The following is a 14,752-nucleotide window of genomic DNA, read 5'->3' as shown; positions in this document are numbered from 1 at the left end:
CTGGGGCCCGCCCGGTGCCGCCGGCCCGGGCCCCGCAGTCAGGCGGGCGGGGAGGCCCCTCCCGCCGGGCAGGGCCGGGGCGGCCACGGCGGCGCAACAGCCCCCCCCTGCGGGCCGGGCTCCGCGGCGGCCGGGCGGGACGGAGGGGAGCAGGCCCGGCGGCTGAACCCCAGGGCCGGGGGGCTCGATGTCACGAGGAGCAGTGCTGGGTTTAGTGAGGAAACGGCGCCATTAAACGTGAAGTACCGTGAGGAAAAGCGTGCCCAGCCCCGCTGGAATTGCTGCTGAAACTTGAGTTACCGTCTAAAATAGCCCCTGCGCTGTCGGTGATTAACCAGGTGCTTTATCCAGGTGGTCATCGCTTCCCTTGGCCTGTGCAAATTCGTGCTCAGATAGCTGATGTGATATGTCTCCTATTTGTGTTGTGTTTTTTTTTTTTTTTTCTCTTGAGGCATGCTTTTTTGGTAAAGTTGCTAACCGAAAGCAGTTCTCAGCATTTTGTTACAGATTCTCTGCCTGTGTGTAAAAGCCTGGGAGTGCGGCAGTACCCGCTGTGATTCGGTATTTACCAGTTAACTCTCTTGAAAGTAAAGTAAATAATCCTGAAAATGACTGTTTTTAGCTGCAAACGCCTGTGCGCTGCTCGAACAAAGGACCCTCCGAAGCTGGCCACCGCTGGCCCCGCCGGGCTCCGGCGGAGGGGGGGGGGCACCCCCCCATTCCCGTCGCTCCCGTCCCCCCTCCCGGCCGCCGTGCCACCCCCCGGTTCATGCGATACCCTGCACTTACTCTCCATCCCCGCTGGAAACAGGGCAGGAGCAGGAAGCCCAGGTTTGCTGGCAAGATGCTGCACTTCAGCCGCTACCGATAGGAGATTTGTGTGTGTGTGTGTGTGCAGCTGGGCTGGCATAGGGATAAAAAAAGCCCAAGCCCAGCCACCCCCAGCCCAGCGGCTGACGAAGCCTGTGGAGCCGCGGGAGGGGGGCCGGGGGTGCTGCCCCCCGCCGCGGCGGGGCAGCGGGGCCGGCTCTGCGCGGGCGCGGCCGGCGCTGGCTCGGGGGGGCCGCCCGCCCGCCCGCCTCCCGCCCGCTCCCCGCGCCGCCCGCCGCCACTTCGGCGGCTCCTCCGAGCAGCACCGCGGCTCCGGCTGCCGGGGCCGCCGCCGCACCCGAGCCACCAATGCGGGGGATAGCTGCAGGGAGGCAGCGGCGCCGCGGCAGCGGGGAGGGCAGGTGAACTCCGGGGAAGGATGACCGGCGTCGCCGCGATCGTCTTTCTCCTGCAGCTCTTGCCCAAGGCGGAGGGACAGGTCTTCGCAGGTGAGTGCCGCCCAGCCTCGGCGCGCCCCGCCGGCTGCCCCCCCCCCCCCCCGTCCACGCCCGGCTCCGCCGGCCCCCGGGGTGTCCCCCCGGCACCTGAACTCTTCGCCTCGCCCCTTCTTCCAGCCCCTCGGCCTCGCAGGGAGCTCCCTGGGCAAGCCCCGGAGCAGGCAGGGATGGGAACGTCCCTCGGCAGGCGGCTGCTCGGCGGGGGAAGGAGCGGTCTGGGGGAAAGTCGGTCGCCGAGGCGAGCCCGGAGCCGCCGCGCGGGGCTGCGGAGGCTTCGCCGCGGGCGGAGTGTGTCCGCGTTTGGGACCGGGGAGGCTCGCTCCTCGGGAAGTTGCCCGTGGTGGGAGAGGACCGCAGCGCCTTTATTCCTGGATTCACGACCCTCGAGTCCTGGCTGCAGCTGACGGGCTTTCCGAGCCCCAGGCAGGGGCGGCAGCTCGGCAGCGGGCGCTGCCTTTCCCCGCCCGCCGGGCCCGGGGGCCGGGGGCGCTTCGCTGAAGTTTAGCGGCAGCTTTTTTCCCCCTTTTCTCTCAAGTAACTTCCTCGGGGGGGCTCAGCTACTCGGACTGGCCCCTTCCCAGTTGTCACTTTCTCTGTCGCTCTGACGTTAAGGAATACTTTGCTCCCTGGCATGTGTACATTAATAGTAGCCAGCTATTCCCCCCCTCCTACGAGTTCCTTTAGGCATAGTTTGAATTACTTGAAGATGACAGGTGCTTACAGAGCTAGTTTTCTCCTCTTGTGCTGTTTTGTAGGTAAACCAGAGATATGTGTGGTTTTATTTTTCTCCTGGATGTTGTAATATGATACTAATGTTCTCATTGCAGTTTTTGTTTATATTAAAAAATAAACAGTTGTAACTTTCTTCTCTCCTGACTTCATGTATCTTGGCTAAGTTGTTTGTCTTTTATCTCCCCCCCCCCCACCCCCCCCCCCCGTCAGTATACTTGAGGCAAGTAAAAATTCCCTGTGCAACATTGCTTAGTGTAGGGATAAATCTCCGTGCTTGTGACTTGATTTCGTACCTCCAACGTGCCTAAGTTGAGTTCAGCTCCAACAGTGGAAGATTTTTCTTAGTTAAGACTGAGAGCTCGAGTGACTTTGTCTCGCGTCTTCAGAACAGAAAGGGCGCCGAGGGTAGGAGCTGCCCGAGCCCCCTGCGTGCCGCGAACCGGTGGCTTCCGTGGCTGAGAGGAGGGTGCGGGGAGGCTGGGACCCACCCGGCACGCGTGGCACCGCCGTGGGCTCGGCTTTACATCGCCAGGCAACTGCGCGCATCGCCTGTTCCCGGCGCTTGTCACATCAGTTGAGCTTAGAGCCTCGGCTTTTGATGAATCATTTAGCCAGATGCTTAGAAAGAGGAGTGTGCTGTGAAAATGGCAAACTTTTAAGGGGGCAGAAAACACTCTGTGTTTGAGGGAATTAGCAATATAATATGAGCTAGACGCGTGCAAACTTAACGAATGTGTCCGACTAACCTCTATTTTCAGCAAGCCGTGAAATACTTTGTTTTCATTACCAGTTTAGTGGGGATGGTGACTGTGGGGCTTCCTAATCGTTAGTATCGCTTTCTGCCTCCTGTTTTAGCGCACTCCTTACCGTTCAAAATAAGAGGAGCTGATTTTAAGAAATAATGTTTTCTGAGCTGCTTCTGTTAATTAAGTTAAAAGATAGTTTTCTCCTCTTAGATTATATATCTGGCGTGAAGGGTCGTGGTCTGGACTCTGTCCATATAGCCGATATTTTTCTAGTAAAAAGCAAAGTTTTCTAGATGCACTTTGTCTCTAAAATTTCAGTGAAGTTTGGAGAGACTCGAGTTAATGCCGTCGGTGCATTTTCGCATCTTCCATGAGGTGGTGCTGTCTCCATAACTATTAGGATGCAAATACCTCCTGTCTCTTTCTGATTGAATTATTTTTCAAAGCCTAATGCGTTTATTTAGCAGCCTTTTGTTAAACATCCCGAAAAATCACTGTGCGAGGAGCTGGCTGGGTTTTTGGATTTATTTTCTTATACGTAGTTGGGCTAAGAAGTAGGAAAGACACAAGATGAAATGGTATTCAATTCCTACCCAACTTGCACAGCTGCTGCTGCTTCTTTCATATTATCCACAACACAGAAAATTAGGAGTACTACAGAGCGACAGCAGAATGCTGATGGCTTCTTCCTGGAATACCTAGTTTCACATGGAGGGAGCTGGTTAACACTTACTTCTTTATGTAATTTCTTTATTGCTCCATCTATAACTCTTCTTCCCAGCAATTACTTTCAGTTGCCTGCAGTCTCTGTATTTATTTACGACTGGAGGTATGGTTTTGAGGTTCTAAACTTTTTGTTAGCTTTAGGGTCAGCTACTCATTTAATTCTTCTACTTTTCCATAGAGGAGACAGAAGCAACACCAGGTAATTCTAGTAATTGCCAATTATTTCAGGATTTCAGAAATTAAGGAACTTTGCTTATGGGGAAGTATTTTCCTTAAAGCACGTGTACAGTTTTTCTCCCACCAAATATGTGAAGTATTCCTGCAGTTGCTCTGCACTCTGCTGTGGTCTGTTTTGTGTGCATTTTCAGCACAATAGAGCGGAGAATGGAGAGATTAAATCATTTGCAGCTGTGAAAAAGCATCCAGGGGGAAAGTAGGACACTGGGTTTACATTAGGACTGTTCACCTGAACACCAGATTACTTTGACGCTTGTTTTTCTTCTGATGTCAGTGTTTGCTTTAATTTTTCCCTATACTGCTCCTTGTTTCGCTATGGCAGAGCTCCTGAATGTTTGGACATGTAGCTGGCTGCTTTCAAAGACTGCTGCCACATCATAAAGTTATGGCAACTGATAGTTCATTACACAGGGTTTGTCCAGGGACAATTGAACGGGGGAGCAAGGGAGCCAACTGCAAGGAATTTTTTGGGGAAGATTAATTCATTTACTAGGAGTTCATTTACTCACAGATTTTGCTGTCAGTAAATTGGCAATGAAAAACGGATCTTTCTGTGCAAGCTACTCTATGTGGCAATTGTTAACAATGCAGCCATTTAACTCAATAATCACTTTTCACTCCCTCTGGGGAGCTGTTAGCACTACAATTCAACTTTATTTTTCATTCCTGGCTGGCTTGATTTGTTTTCTAATAAATAAACAATTAATATTTAAAAGGTGATGTTGTGAAACTGCCTGTTTCGACAGTGGCAACGAAAGGTCACTGTGTGTATAAAGGCATTTGTGAATCTGAGTGATAATCCTTCTCCTTTACAAATGCAGAGCCCTTTTTTTACCATCCACCCTCTTGAAAGTCCTCGAGCTCTTTTCTTGTTTAATTGTACTCTTTTAGTCTGTTATGCTCTGTGTGCAGGCCCACGTGCTCTAGTTCTCATTAATATTATGGGAATGATTTGGGACACTTACTGTAGAATATTATAGTATTTTTTTAGAAGGCACTGTCATCTGTTACCATGGAAACCTGAATAGTGGTAAAGATGTAGGTCTGAGGCTTTGTGAACCTAAAGATATGGACAAGGGTTGTTTCTTACAGGAACAATTACTTTTGTATATAAAATCCAGTTAAGTGGGGAGAAGAAAGGGAAATAAATTGATCTGTTCAGCATTGCACTGACAATTCTTCTGAATAACATTCAGCATAGAAGGATCAGTGTGTCTGATTCTCCCTCTGTATGTGTATGGTGGGGTTTTTTTTAAGCTCATTATTTATCCTAATATATGTTTTATGCCTCTGGTAATTTTCATTGTAATTTTTATAAATGAGGTAAATGAATGTGTATTGGCAGGTATTGTTCTTTGCTTGAATGAGAAGTGCTGAGTGTAGAATGGAGAGGTGTGCAACATTAGCGCTGGAGCTTAAATATTTTGGCAATGAGCAAATTTGAGATTGCCTTAACATGGCCCTAATAAAAAAAACTAAATTAAAAAAATAGCAGATGTCATCTGAAATCCACCTACCAAAATGTGATTGAGGTATATATGGGTTTGCTTACTAATGTGAGCAATAAGAGCAATAATATGTATCTGTTTTGCCACAGAAATGCTGAAGCCTACTTAACATTCATAAAAACTCTTATGATGTTTGGGTGACGAGCAGCAGGAGTGCGTGTGTGTATTGCTATATAAAGCGTATGTCCTTTAGAGAGAGATTTCTTAATTTTTTATGGAAACTGCTTCAGTCTGTTTCCTCGGTGTCTTGTAATGCATAGATAAAATATGTAATGAAGCTTCTAAAATGTGCTTGTAGGTACATTCATAGACGAGGCTTTCCTTGTAGAAATTTTCAACAGCAGCAGCATATAGAGGTCACCTGCTGTTACGAACTGACCCAAGTTGTAGTCCAGGTTTCTCGCTGCGATGCAGGAAGCCTCCTGTGCCTCCCATTGCCTCGGTACCGGAGGGCTCTACTTCCACCAAGAACAGCTTGTGGGTTGACATTTCTTGGCTCTGTGTTGTTGTTCTTGAGAAGAATATGGTACACTTGGCTTTTATGGTATTTCTTGAACATTTTATGAAGCAGTAGTACTTGGCTCATTTAAAATAGCATCTTTGGCCAAGAGTCACTTCTTCCTGGTACCACTCACGTTTCCTGGTTCCCTAATTTTTCTTCTGATGGTGCTTTCCCTGTTTATGCTGGCTAGCACTACTTGGATGGATATTGCTTCATTTAGATGATATTGATTTTTTGGGGGAAATCCTTACCCAACTCTTGACATATCACCTTCCTGGCCCTGTGCTGCCTCTTACTTTTGAATGCCACTTGTCACCCACCACCCTGCTCTTTCCAGGCAAACCCAGAGGAGAAGAGGAACCCTACGCACCTCAAAGCAGACACACAAAGAAGGTGAATGTTGATGGCATCAGTAAGGACTTCTTACAGCCTGGCCTTGTCTTTCTGTACACTCGGAATTACGTAACGAGCAATTGCTTCTAGTGTTCATTATTACAAGCTCTAAAGATTGTGTATCTTCATGGTAGAGGAGACAATTACTATGTCTTAATCAGACTATGCATCATTTAATCAGACCCACTTGGTTTTTAATACCCGATAAATACATCCCATCTATCATGCCACAGTTCAGAGATGTAAAATACTTTGCAAGTTGGACGGCAGGGTATTGCATATTCCAGAAGAATATGCTGATAAGTCAGTTAAAGAAAACAAGGACCTTTGGAGAATGAAGACTTTAAGTATTTAAATGCTACAGTTAAAGATGATGTAGTTCTGGGAAGCGCAAGCATTATCTGCCTGTGAACAAGACCTGGTGAATAGGACAAGAAACCCCAGGAAGAGTGAACCTGCTTAGTGCTTGGTCTCCTCTGGCTTGCTTGTTTTCTTTAAACTAGTGCTTGTAAATCAATCCAAGGCCAGACGGTTGTTTTCTTCTTTTTTTTTTCTAGCTAGATCCCTCTGGGACCACAGGCTTGGGAATCCAAGCTGACTTGGTGAATTCTGCTGCCGTCTGATGTGATGCAGCTCATGGAGTTAAAGAATGATTGAGCTGCTCATGAATTTTGGGAGGATGGGACCTGACTCTTATTCCTTGATATTTTTGAGTTTATCTTGCAGAAAGGCTGTGGGGTTTGACAGCTGATGATATTGTGTGGGCACAGATCAGTGCTGCAGCCTGAGCAACCTACGGTTACGCAAACTTTATTCAGCTATGCTGTTTCTTTTGTACTGGAAATGCTCAAAGTATCCCATATCTCATGTTTTGTTAGCTGAAATGTCTTCAGAACCTACGTAAAAGAGGAAACAGAGTTTACCACATTTTTTCACATACATCCTTCTCATAATCTCAGCTTCATTCCTGGGGAGTGACTATGTTAAATCACTGGGAAGCAGCTCTTGGCTGCTAATTCAGCTGTACATTGAGCGAAGGAGGGCTGTTTCACTACTTGTCCTCTGCAGTGTTGAAAAGAACAACGATATCAAGAGTATTACAACTTAATTGAGGCTTTATCCATTTACATGTTGGGGATCGATTCTTCTCTCTTTGAATTTGAAGAAAATATCATTACTTGCTTGAGCTGGAAGTAGGGCTTCATGCTGTACTGGGGATGATATTCTTGAAATGTTGTGCTTTTGACTCCAGTACTGCTGAATTTGTCACTGTTACTGGGATGACCTTAATGTGCTTGTGTGTGAGTCTTCATTTCCTTAGTATTGACTCAAAGGCCAGCCCCTAAATAGGCAAATACAGCAATTGTGTGCAGTGTGCTTTCATGTTCTTTTTTTAATGAAAAAGCATGGAGTTGAGTATGGGAATGGTGCCATGTGGTTTTGTTTATTTAAGAAGATAATGAAGATCAGTAAAAGTATGGCTTGGCAGAAAGCATGTGTGGTTGTGACCACCTAGTAGACATAGAGTGTGAAGATGAAGCGGGGGAGGAAGAAGGGAATTAAAGCAATTTGACTGCTATATAGATGGGTTTTTCTTCCTTTAGAAATACTCTTATTGGAATTGCAGCATTATTTGCTGGATAAGCAGAAGGGCACTTCTGTCAGCAAGATGGGAAGCTGCTGCGCTTGATGGCTCGTTTTTCCAGAACAGGGATTTTCTGTCAACGTGCACCCATTTGCGTGCTGGCAGCCCAAATCTTATTCTGTGTTTTTAGGTGTGAATTCAGTGCTCTAATAGAAACAGTTGTTGATGAAACCGTAAAGTGTAATGTATTTCCACCACAGTCAGTTGTTTCTCAGGGAAATACTTTGCGTTTTGGTGTTTTTTCAGAGGTGTGTGGCTGAAAGGTATATTAAAAAAACTAAAAAAACCCCCACAACACCCCCCCCAACAACAACAAAAAAACAACCACCAAACAAACCCCCAAAACTAAACCAAGAGGCTGTGTGTATGTAACTCCATACTTGACTGCGTTGTGTTGGTGTCAAGAATTTTTACTACTTTGTTCCTAAGAACTGAAAAGCACCAATAGAAACATGAACTATTTCTAGTGTTTTCCACACAAGTCCACCTGTTTGCAAGAGGTGTATGTACCTGCATTTCTGTTCTAGGGGGGGTAACCGCTTTCTCTAGTTTTTAGCTTGGGTGTGTTTGTAAGCTGGCTGAGCAGAAGAGCTGTTACCTTCCTTCTCGTTCTCCACTTGATAAGCAATTGTCAGTTTAACAGTATCAAGTCATCTCTTCCAGTGAGCATCTTTAATAGAAAGTTCCTTTTTTCCTCTTTTGGAAAGTTTATTGAATCTAATGCGATTGCTTTATTGTCTAGCAGCTTTGAAACCTTTGAAGAGCCAACAGTGTTAAACGCTTCAGAGGCACAAATGACTCATTTTTGTACCCTGAAGAACGTTTTCATCTTGCAGTTGTACAAGAGAGAAACAACAGAAGAAAAGGGAGCAGAAGCGCTGCAGCCGTGCAGCAAGGGTGGCAGCTGAGAAGATGCCGGCATGTTTGGGTGGGGGGTTAGTTATGGAGGAGGTGATGGGAAGGTGAATGTGATGAGATTATAGCAGTAGGAAGAGGAAGGGAGCAAGTATGAAAAGAAACATGAAAGGCAGGAGGAGCCTGGCAGGATAGAAACAGTGAGGAAGCAGACATAAAATGAAGCTCAGAAACTGGCTGCTGTTCCTGGTGCGCGCAGATGGGGAGGATGGCTGGCACTGCCATCATCTCTGCCATCTCCCTTTCTGTAAGTTAACTGTCAACCGAAGTTATTGCTAGATAGTTCATTGTTGCAAATTCTGGTCCTTAGGCTGAAACATGGGATGCAGCGCATATTTTTTTTATTGTCCTTCCTTAATTTCACAGTGATGTTTTCTCAAACTGGTTGAGCATATCTCTTCACAAACCAAACTGATACGAATATTTTGAATTTACTAGCACCCTGTTCTAGGTTTGCATAGAAAAGCATATGAGATGGAGACGTTAAATTTGCCAGTTGCTATATTTTAAGAGCCTAAAACGTGATAGAAGCAGTTTTCTTTTTTGTTACTCTAGCTCAACTGATATTTCGGAGATCTGTTCCTGTGTTCACACTACAGCTGTACATTGTTTATTTCCGTAATGAAAAAGAATAAGCATGCAAAAGGTTTATATATATTATATATAAATCTATTTTATATATTTGCCATCTGAAAAACACTGCTGTCCACCCCTGTCCATACCAGAGTAGCTCATCAGGATTGCAGCTATGTCTGGGTACCTTAGTGCATCGCTGGGCTTGGTTCAGAGCCTGTGCCAGGCAGCCCAGGTGTATTGCACAGTTTTGACCAGCAGCCAAACAAAACTAAATGTCCAGAAGCTGTTGTGTCCATCAGCAAGCTAAAGCAATTGCTCATCTTTGCTCCTTCCCTTCAAAAAAATTTTTTTGAACCTCAGTGTTGGTTTGAGGCACACCTTTTTGTTGCATTGTTGGCTCTGACTAAATAGGACATCATCTTCTGGTAAACTTGACTTTCAGATTGGTGGTTTCCAGCTCTCTGTGCTCCTGTGGTCTGGCTGTAACACTGATTCATTCCCTTTAGGGTGAACAGATCCCTCAGAGGCGCCCTGCAGCTCTCCGCTCCTCCTGCCTGCAAAAGCCAAGGAAGGAGGCAGCAATGACCGGTTTGTTTGTCAGTAATCCAGTTATTTCGTGTTAATCCTGCAAACACACACATGCATATAGTTATTCCCAGGGATGCTGCTGATGGTTTGCATGCTCTGTAGTTGAATTGGGCCCGCTATTAAATTTCTTTGGGGGGGGGGGGAACATTTTGTTAAATCTAGGACCAGTTGAAAAGTTTCCACAAATGTGATCTGAAAATTGATTTGTAGGAAAACAGGTGTTCTAAAACAAGCAGTTTCCCTGCAGTTCTTGAGATTCAAACATTCCAATATGAATTGGAAAAAAAATCTATATAATCTAGTACAAAATAATAGGTTTCAATAAATCTCAGAGGGAGTCCTATGTCTACCTTTTAAGGGGATTTCTGTTATGAAAAGGGTGGTCAAAACACTGCTCCAGCTGCCTGAATAAATTATTTTTGTTAGTAATAGGGTCTCATAGACAAACAGTAAATATACTTTTATGATTAAAAAATGGGAGATGGTGTATTTACTAACAGATATCAGCACGTGGTAGCAATAATCAGAGAAGTGGAAAGCTTGGAAATAAACAGACACACTGTCCCTGTTGGCACAGGGATAACCCTGGAGACTGCCAAGGCCACAGCCTGCAAAAATAAGAAAGTATAATTAATTGTCCTTAAATGAACCTGCCAAGCAAAAATAACCTTTTTAACGTAAACTCTCAACTTTGCATCTTTTATTATAAAGCTTTTCCATGTGCCAAAGGTTTTAACGTTCTATAATGGGCTTATTAATATTTCAGTGCATGTTTAGTGTAAGGAATCAGCATACGGAGTACAGCTGCATTGGACATCTGTTTTGCTCTTGCACTTTGATGCTTTTCTGACAATAACACAAAATTATTTATCAAAATGGCTGAGAAGTAATGTTTTGGAACAAAGTCTTGGTGGTGTTTGAAGGTCAGTCAGTAGTTATCTATATTAAATCATTGCCCTGGTTTGTTTTGTTTTTTTTTAAAAGAGGCTTTCTTTTCCTTCCAGTTGTTCCTATGGCTGTGTTGACGTGAAGTGAGAAGGCAGGAAAGTCTTATTCTGTGTCCTCCCCTGCCTCCCCCCCGGCTCTGTGCTGATGAGCTTCCATTGCTAACAGAATGCTAAATAAACGAGAGAGTTTCTTTCAAAGAAGCAGTAAATTTCCTTGTGTCACTTAGTGTAATTCCCAGTGGTTGCTGACTTCAGGGTGACTTGCGGGTGTTTGGGACCCAAAGCGTGCAGGAAGCAACAGAAGCATTATCAATACATGATGCAAGTTTGGACTGTACCCTGCTTGTCAAGTGTAATTCATGTCAAAATTTCTGAAGAGAGTACAGAATGAGTGTTTGGATTATATAGTGTATATAACGATTTACCCATAACATGCTTCCTCACAGTATAAGGGATGGCAGACACATTACTCATCAGGATCAGACTTCAAATACAATTTTCATTAAAGTTCAGGAGAAATTTAGAAGTAGTTCCTTTGTAAGTTTTTCTTAGTGAAGGTAAACTTTAAAGAACTGCAAATTGGAGAAATGGTCTGAGTTCAGAATCACAGGCAGAAATTTGGCCCAAATCTGAGGAAGTATTGCACTATAGATCCATCCAGAGTAGATGTTATTTTGAGTGGATGGGAGAAATTTGGGAGTGATTAATGCTGAGATTTTGAGAGAACTGACAGTTGACAGCATATTTGCATGCAGTTGAATATGAACTTGAAAAGAAGCAAGTACACTAAAGACAGAATGTGCCACCTGCTGTGCACGTAGTTTAAAAAAGTGTATGTCTGGGATTTTTTTCTGTCTGGAATATTCCCCTCAGCCCTGAACATCATCTTATTCCTGAGAGTGACAAATTAAAGTACTGAGAGTACCTACAAGTGACAGCAGCTTCTTCACTTTTGAACAAAGATTTACAATATCTTAAATACATTTAGCTTCTGGACCTGTAACTGAGAATGGAGCTGTGAAAGGGAGAGCACCTCAGAGGAAAGAAAGGGGAAGAAGAGAGAATTATTTAATGTGCACCAAGAGTACTAGAATGAGATTAAAACAAGAAAATAATTTACTTTGAGCATTATGAAAATCTTATTGCAGATCCATGAGGCTGTGGAATTGTGTCCCAAAGGAAATGGTGGAAACTCTGTTGCCCGAGTCATTTTAATTTAGACAGGACAAAATAATTGACTGTCTTCTGTAGAGGAAAGAGTACTGCACTCTGTGAGAAAATGAATAATCCACTGCAGACTTTTTTTCTCTAAATTTCTAACTTTCTTATAATGCTGTTGAAGAGAGAAAAGAGGAGGAGGTATAGTGAGGGGGGAAAAAAGAGGATGCTGTATTTAGCATATAATAAGTGTAAGTGATGTTAACACATGCTAATGCTTCTCAAATGTGTTTTTTAATTCATCTGATTTATCTGTTGCATATCTGTTAAATATCAGTAACATGGTGAAGTCAAGATTGCATGATTGCATTGTGTGCCCCCCCAAATTCTTCCCACTCCCCACCCCCGAGATCTGTATTCAGACTGTATCTAACCTGGGGGCAAATAGGGAGGGCAGTATTTAAAAAACAAAACAAACCCCACTGTAAGTGCCATGTATGATTTGTAGGTGCTAGAAAAGTACATAATGTACAAGTCGGAGAGAGGAGGAGTGTTAAGCATGTGATGCCTTATTTCTGCATTGAAGTTCCCGAATGATTCTGGGTGAGTTGTTCAAGCCAAGCTTCAGCAGGTGAGCATGAGCTGTTACCGCAGTGGGCCCTGAGTTGAGGCCCTGGATGTAACATTCAGAAGGGCTTTAGAAGTCATATCTGCAGCTGAAATCAGTGTCACTGTGTTTCCTGTGCGTGGGATTGATGCAGATGCCAGAGAACCCTGAAAATCCTTGGGTGCTTCAAAGGGGGACCATGGAGTTAACATGGGTATCTTCTTTAATCTCTCCTTGAGTCCCTAAAACAGGGAGGGTTGAACACAGTGCTCTGAGGTGGGGTGGTGAGTGCATCTGTGAATGTTTGTGAAGGAACAGAAACTCTATAGCTGTAGAGAAATCTGAGATGAAATTAATAATCCTCTTTGTGGAGATCAATTTGCATAGCATGCAGTAAATAATGCATAAGGCCACGGAGCTAACAATAAGAATAAAACAAACTATTGAATAGCTGCTCATTCAGTAAGTACCATCCGTCTTTTGCATAGAACAACAAAAGGTCCCGTGGCAGAAAAGAGTATATGATCAGGTAATTTTTTTAAAAGTCAAATCTACAAAGAGGATTGATACAGGATTTTGTGGACAACCTTCTTCTAAGGCAATTAATACCCTTCAAAAAGCTTGATTTTTTTTTTTTTTTTTTTTTTTTTAATTGATGTTAACAATATTACTTTTTTCTTAAGTCTCCCTTTGTGATAGGGAAGCCCAGACAGTAATTTGGGGGCTTCTCTTTTTGACTGCATGTGTGTACTGGTGGGGGCTTTTGTCTGCTGTTTTGCAATCATGAGCTGGTCTGTGTGTAATTGTGCAATAGCCTGCCTCTTCTTTTTTTGGTACAGTATCACCCCAGAATTGATAAAGGAAGCATACAAGCAAAAGTTTGGATGCTTGGGCAGAGTGAGCTGTGCCAACAACTCCTCTGTAAGGTGAATGTGTAGGGCTGCGAGGAATTGTATGGCTTAGACTTGACCTGCAAGCAGTCAGTTGAACTGTAATGAATCAGGATTTGAGGTTTTATGATTGTTTGTTTATAAATGTGTTTACTACATGATGCCTTGTGGTGCACTCACCCTTCTTGTGTGAATCAAAATCAGCGTTGTGTATGCAATTAAGGTCATCCTGTGCTTTGTTCACTTTAACTGAAATAGAAAGCTGGGTGGGAAAACCAGTGCTGTTGCAGTTAAATTGAATAATTGATTATTTGAATCCCATTAAAGAAAAAAGGAGGTGAGAAAACAGACTTGTTATTTATCAGTCAACTGGAGGGAATTCATGTCTTCTGAAAATTAACTTCAATTCTATTCTTATTGTTCTCAGTATTTACATTACTGCAGTGTGAAGAGAACAAATAATGAATTTCTTCAAAACTTGCTCCTTTTCCTTTATACCCTCTTTATACCCTCAGGCTTCCAATTCATTTTCCTTTGCTCTTTCCTTCTACGAGCCATATATAGTGGCCATTCACTCCTCCTGTGTGCAGTGTGCTTCCTGTAATGCCCATCAGTGGTGTTGGGTGACATTTTAGAATTCTGAGGCTGTAAGGTGAGTAGATTTATTTAGGAATACTCTCTAAATTCTCTTCACTGCAACAACTTTGTGCTAAGAAAAGTGAAAAGGCAAGAAAAAATCTTTTAGCAGAATTTTTTCTAAGTCTTTTTCTAAGTCTTCTTTTCTAAGACTGAAGACTAAGAAAAGACTTAAAATTTAAATGTTGAATGTGTTTGTTAGAGGGAAGACAGCACTGTGGTGGCTTTATGCCATGTGGTTGGTACAAGGAGGGGGAGGCCCTATCAAAGAGTATCTTCTAGTGTCATTGAGCTGCCATCAGCTCATGGGTTTTGTTTTCCCAAGGCTGGTATTTAAGCTCATCCCAACCAGCCATGAGTGCATCACAGGCCTGCTAGCTGCTGCTGTGTGTTAAAGCATCCTCTGCTGAGAATGCACACCTTGAAATCTCTAAGAAATCAGGAATAGTGTGGCCAGCAGGGCTAGGGAAGTGATTGTCCCCATGTACTCGGCACTGGTGAGGCTGCACCTCGAATACTGTGTTCAGTTTTGGGCCCCTCACTACAAGAAAGACATTGAGGGGCTGGAGCACGTCCAAAGATGGGCAACGAAGCTGATGAAGGGTCTAGAGCACAAGT

The 14,752-nt window shown here is 44.2% G+C and overlaps 1 protein-coding gene across 8 annotated transcripts in view; it reads left to right on the top strand.

Annotated features, from left to right (window-relative positions):
- The first annotated feature begins 1,120 nt into the window (after nt 1–1,120).
- Nucleotides 1,121–14,752, top strand: part of PTPRT (protein tyrosine phosphatase receptor type T) — a 473,479-nt gene continuing 459,847 nt past the window's right edge. For all 8 annotated transcript variants that reach the window (XR_012631402.1, XR_012631400.1, XR_012631401.1 and 5 more), the window contains exon 1: nt 1,121–1,319. Coding sequence is in view for 5 of the 8 variants with exons in the window: in XM_074888115.1 (XP_074744216.1) it covers nt 1,250–1,319 (70 nt within the window). In the remaining 3 variants the exon portion in view is untranslated. The remainder of the gene's footprint in view (nt 1,320–14,752) is intronic.

Source organism: Strix uralensis, chromosome 18 (assembly GCF_047716275.1).
Source record: "Strix uralensis isolate ZFMK-TIS-50842 chromosome 18, bStrUra1, whole genome shotgun sequence".
Taxonomy (NCBI): domain Eukaryota; kingdom Metazoa; phylum Chordata; class Aves; order Strigiformes; family Strigidae; genus Strix; species Strix uralensis.
The sequence above is the reverse complement of the archived record's forward strand: the minus strand, read 5'-3'. Positions and strand labels throughout refer to the sequence as shown.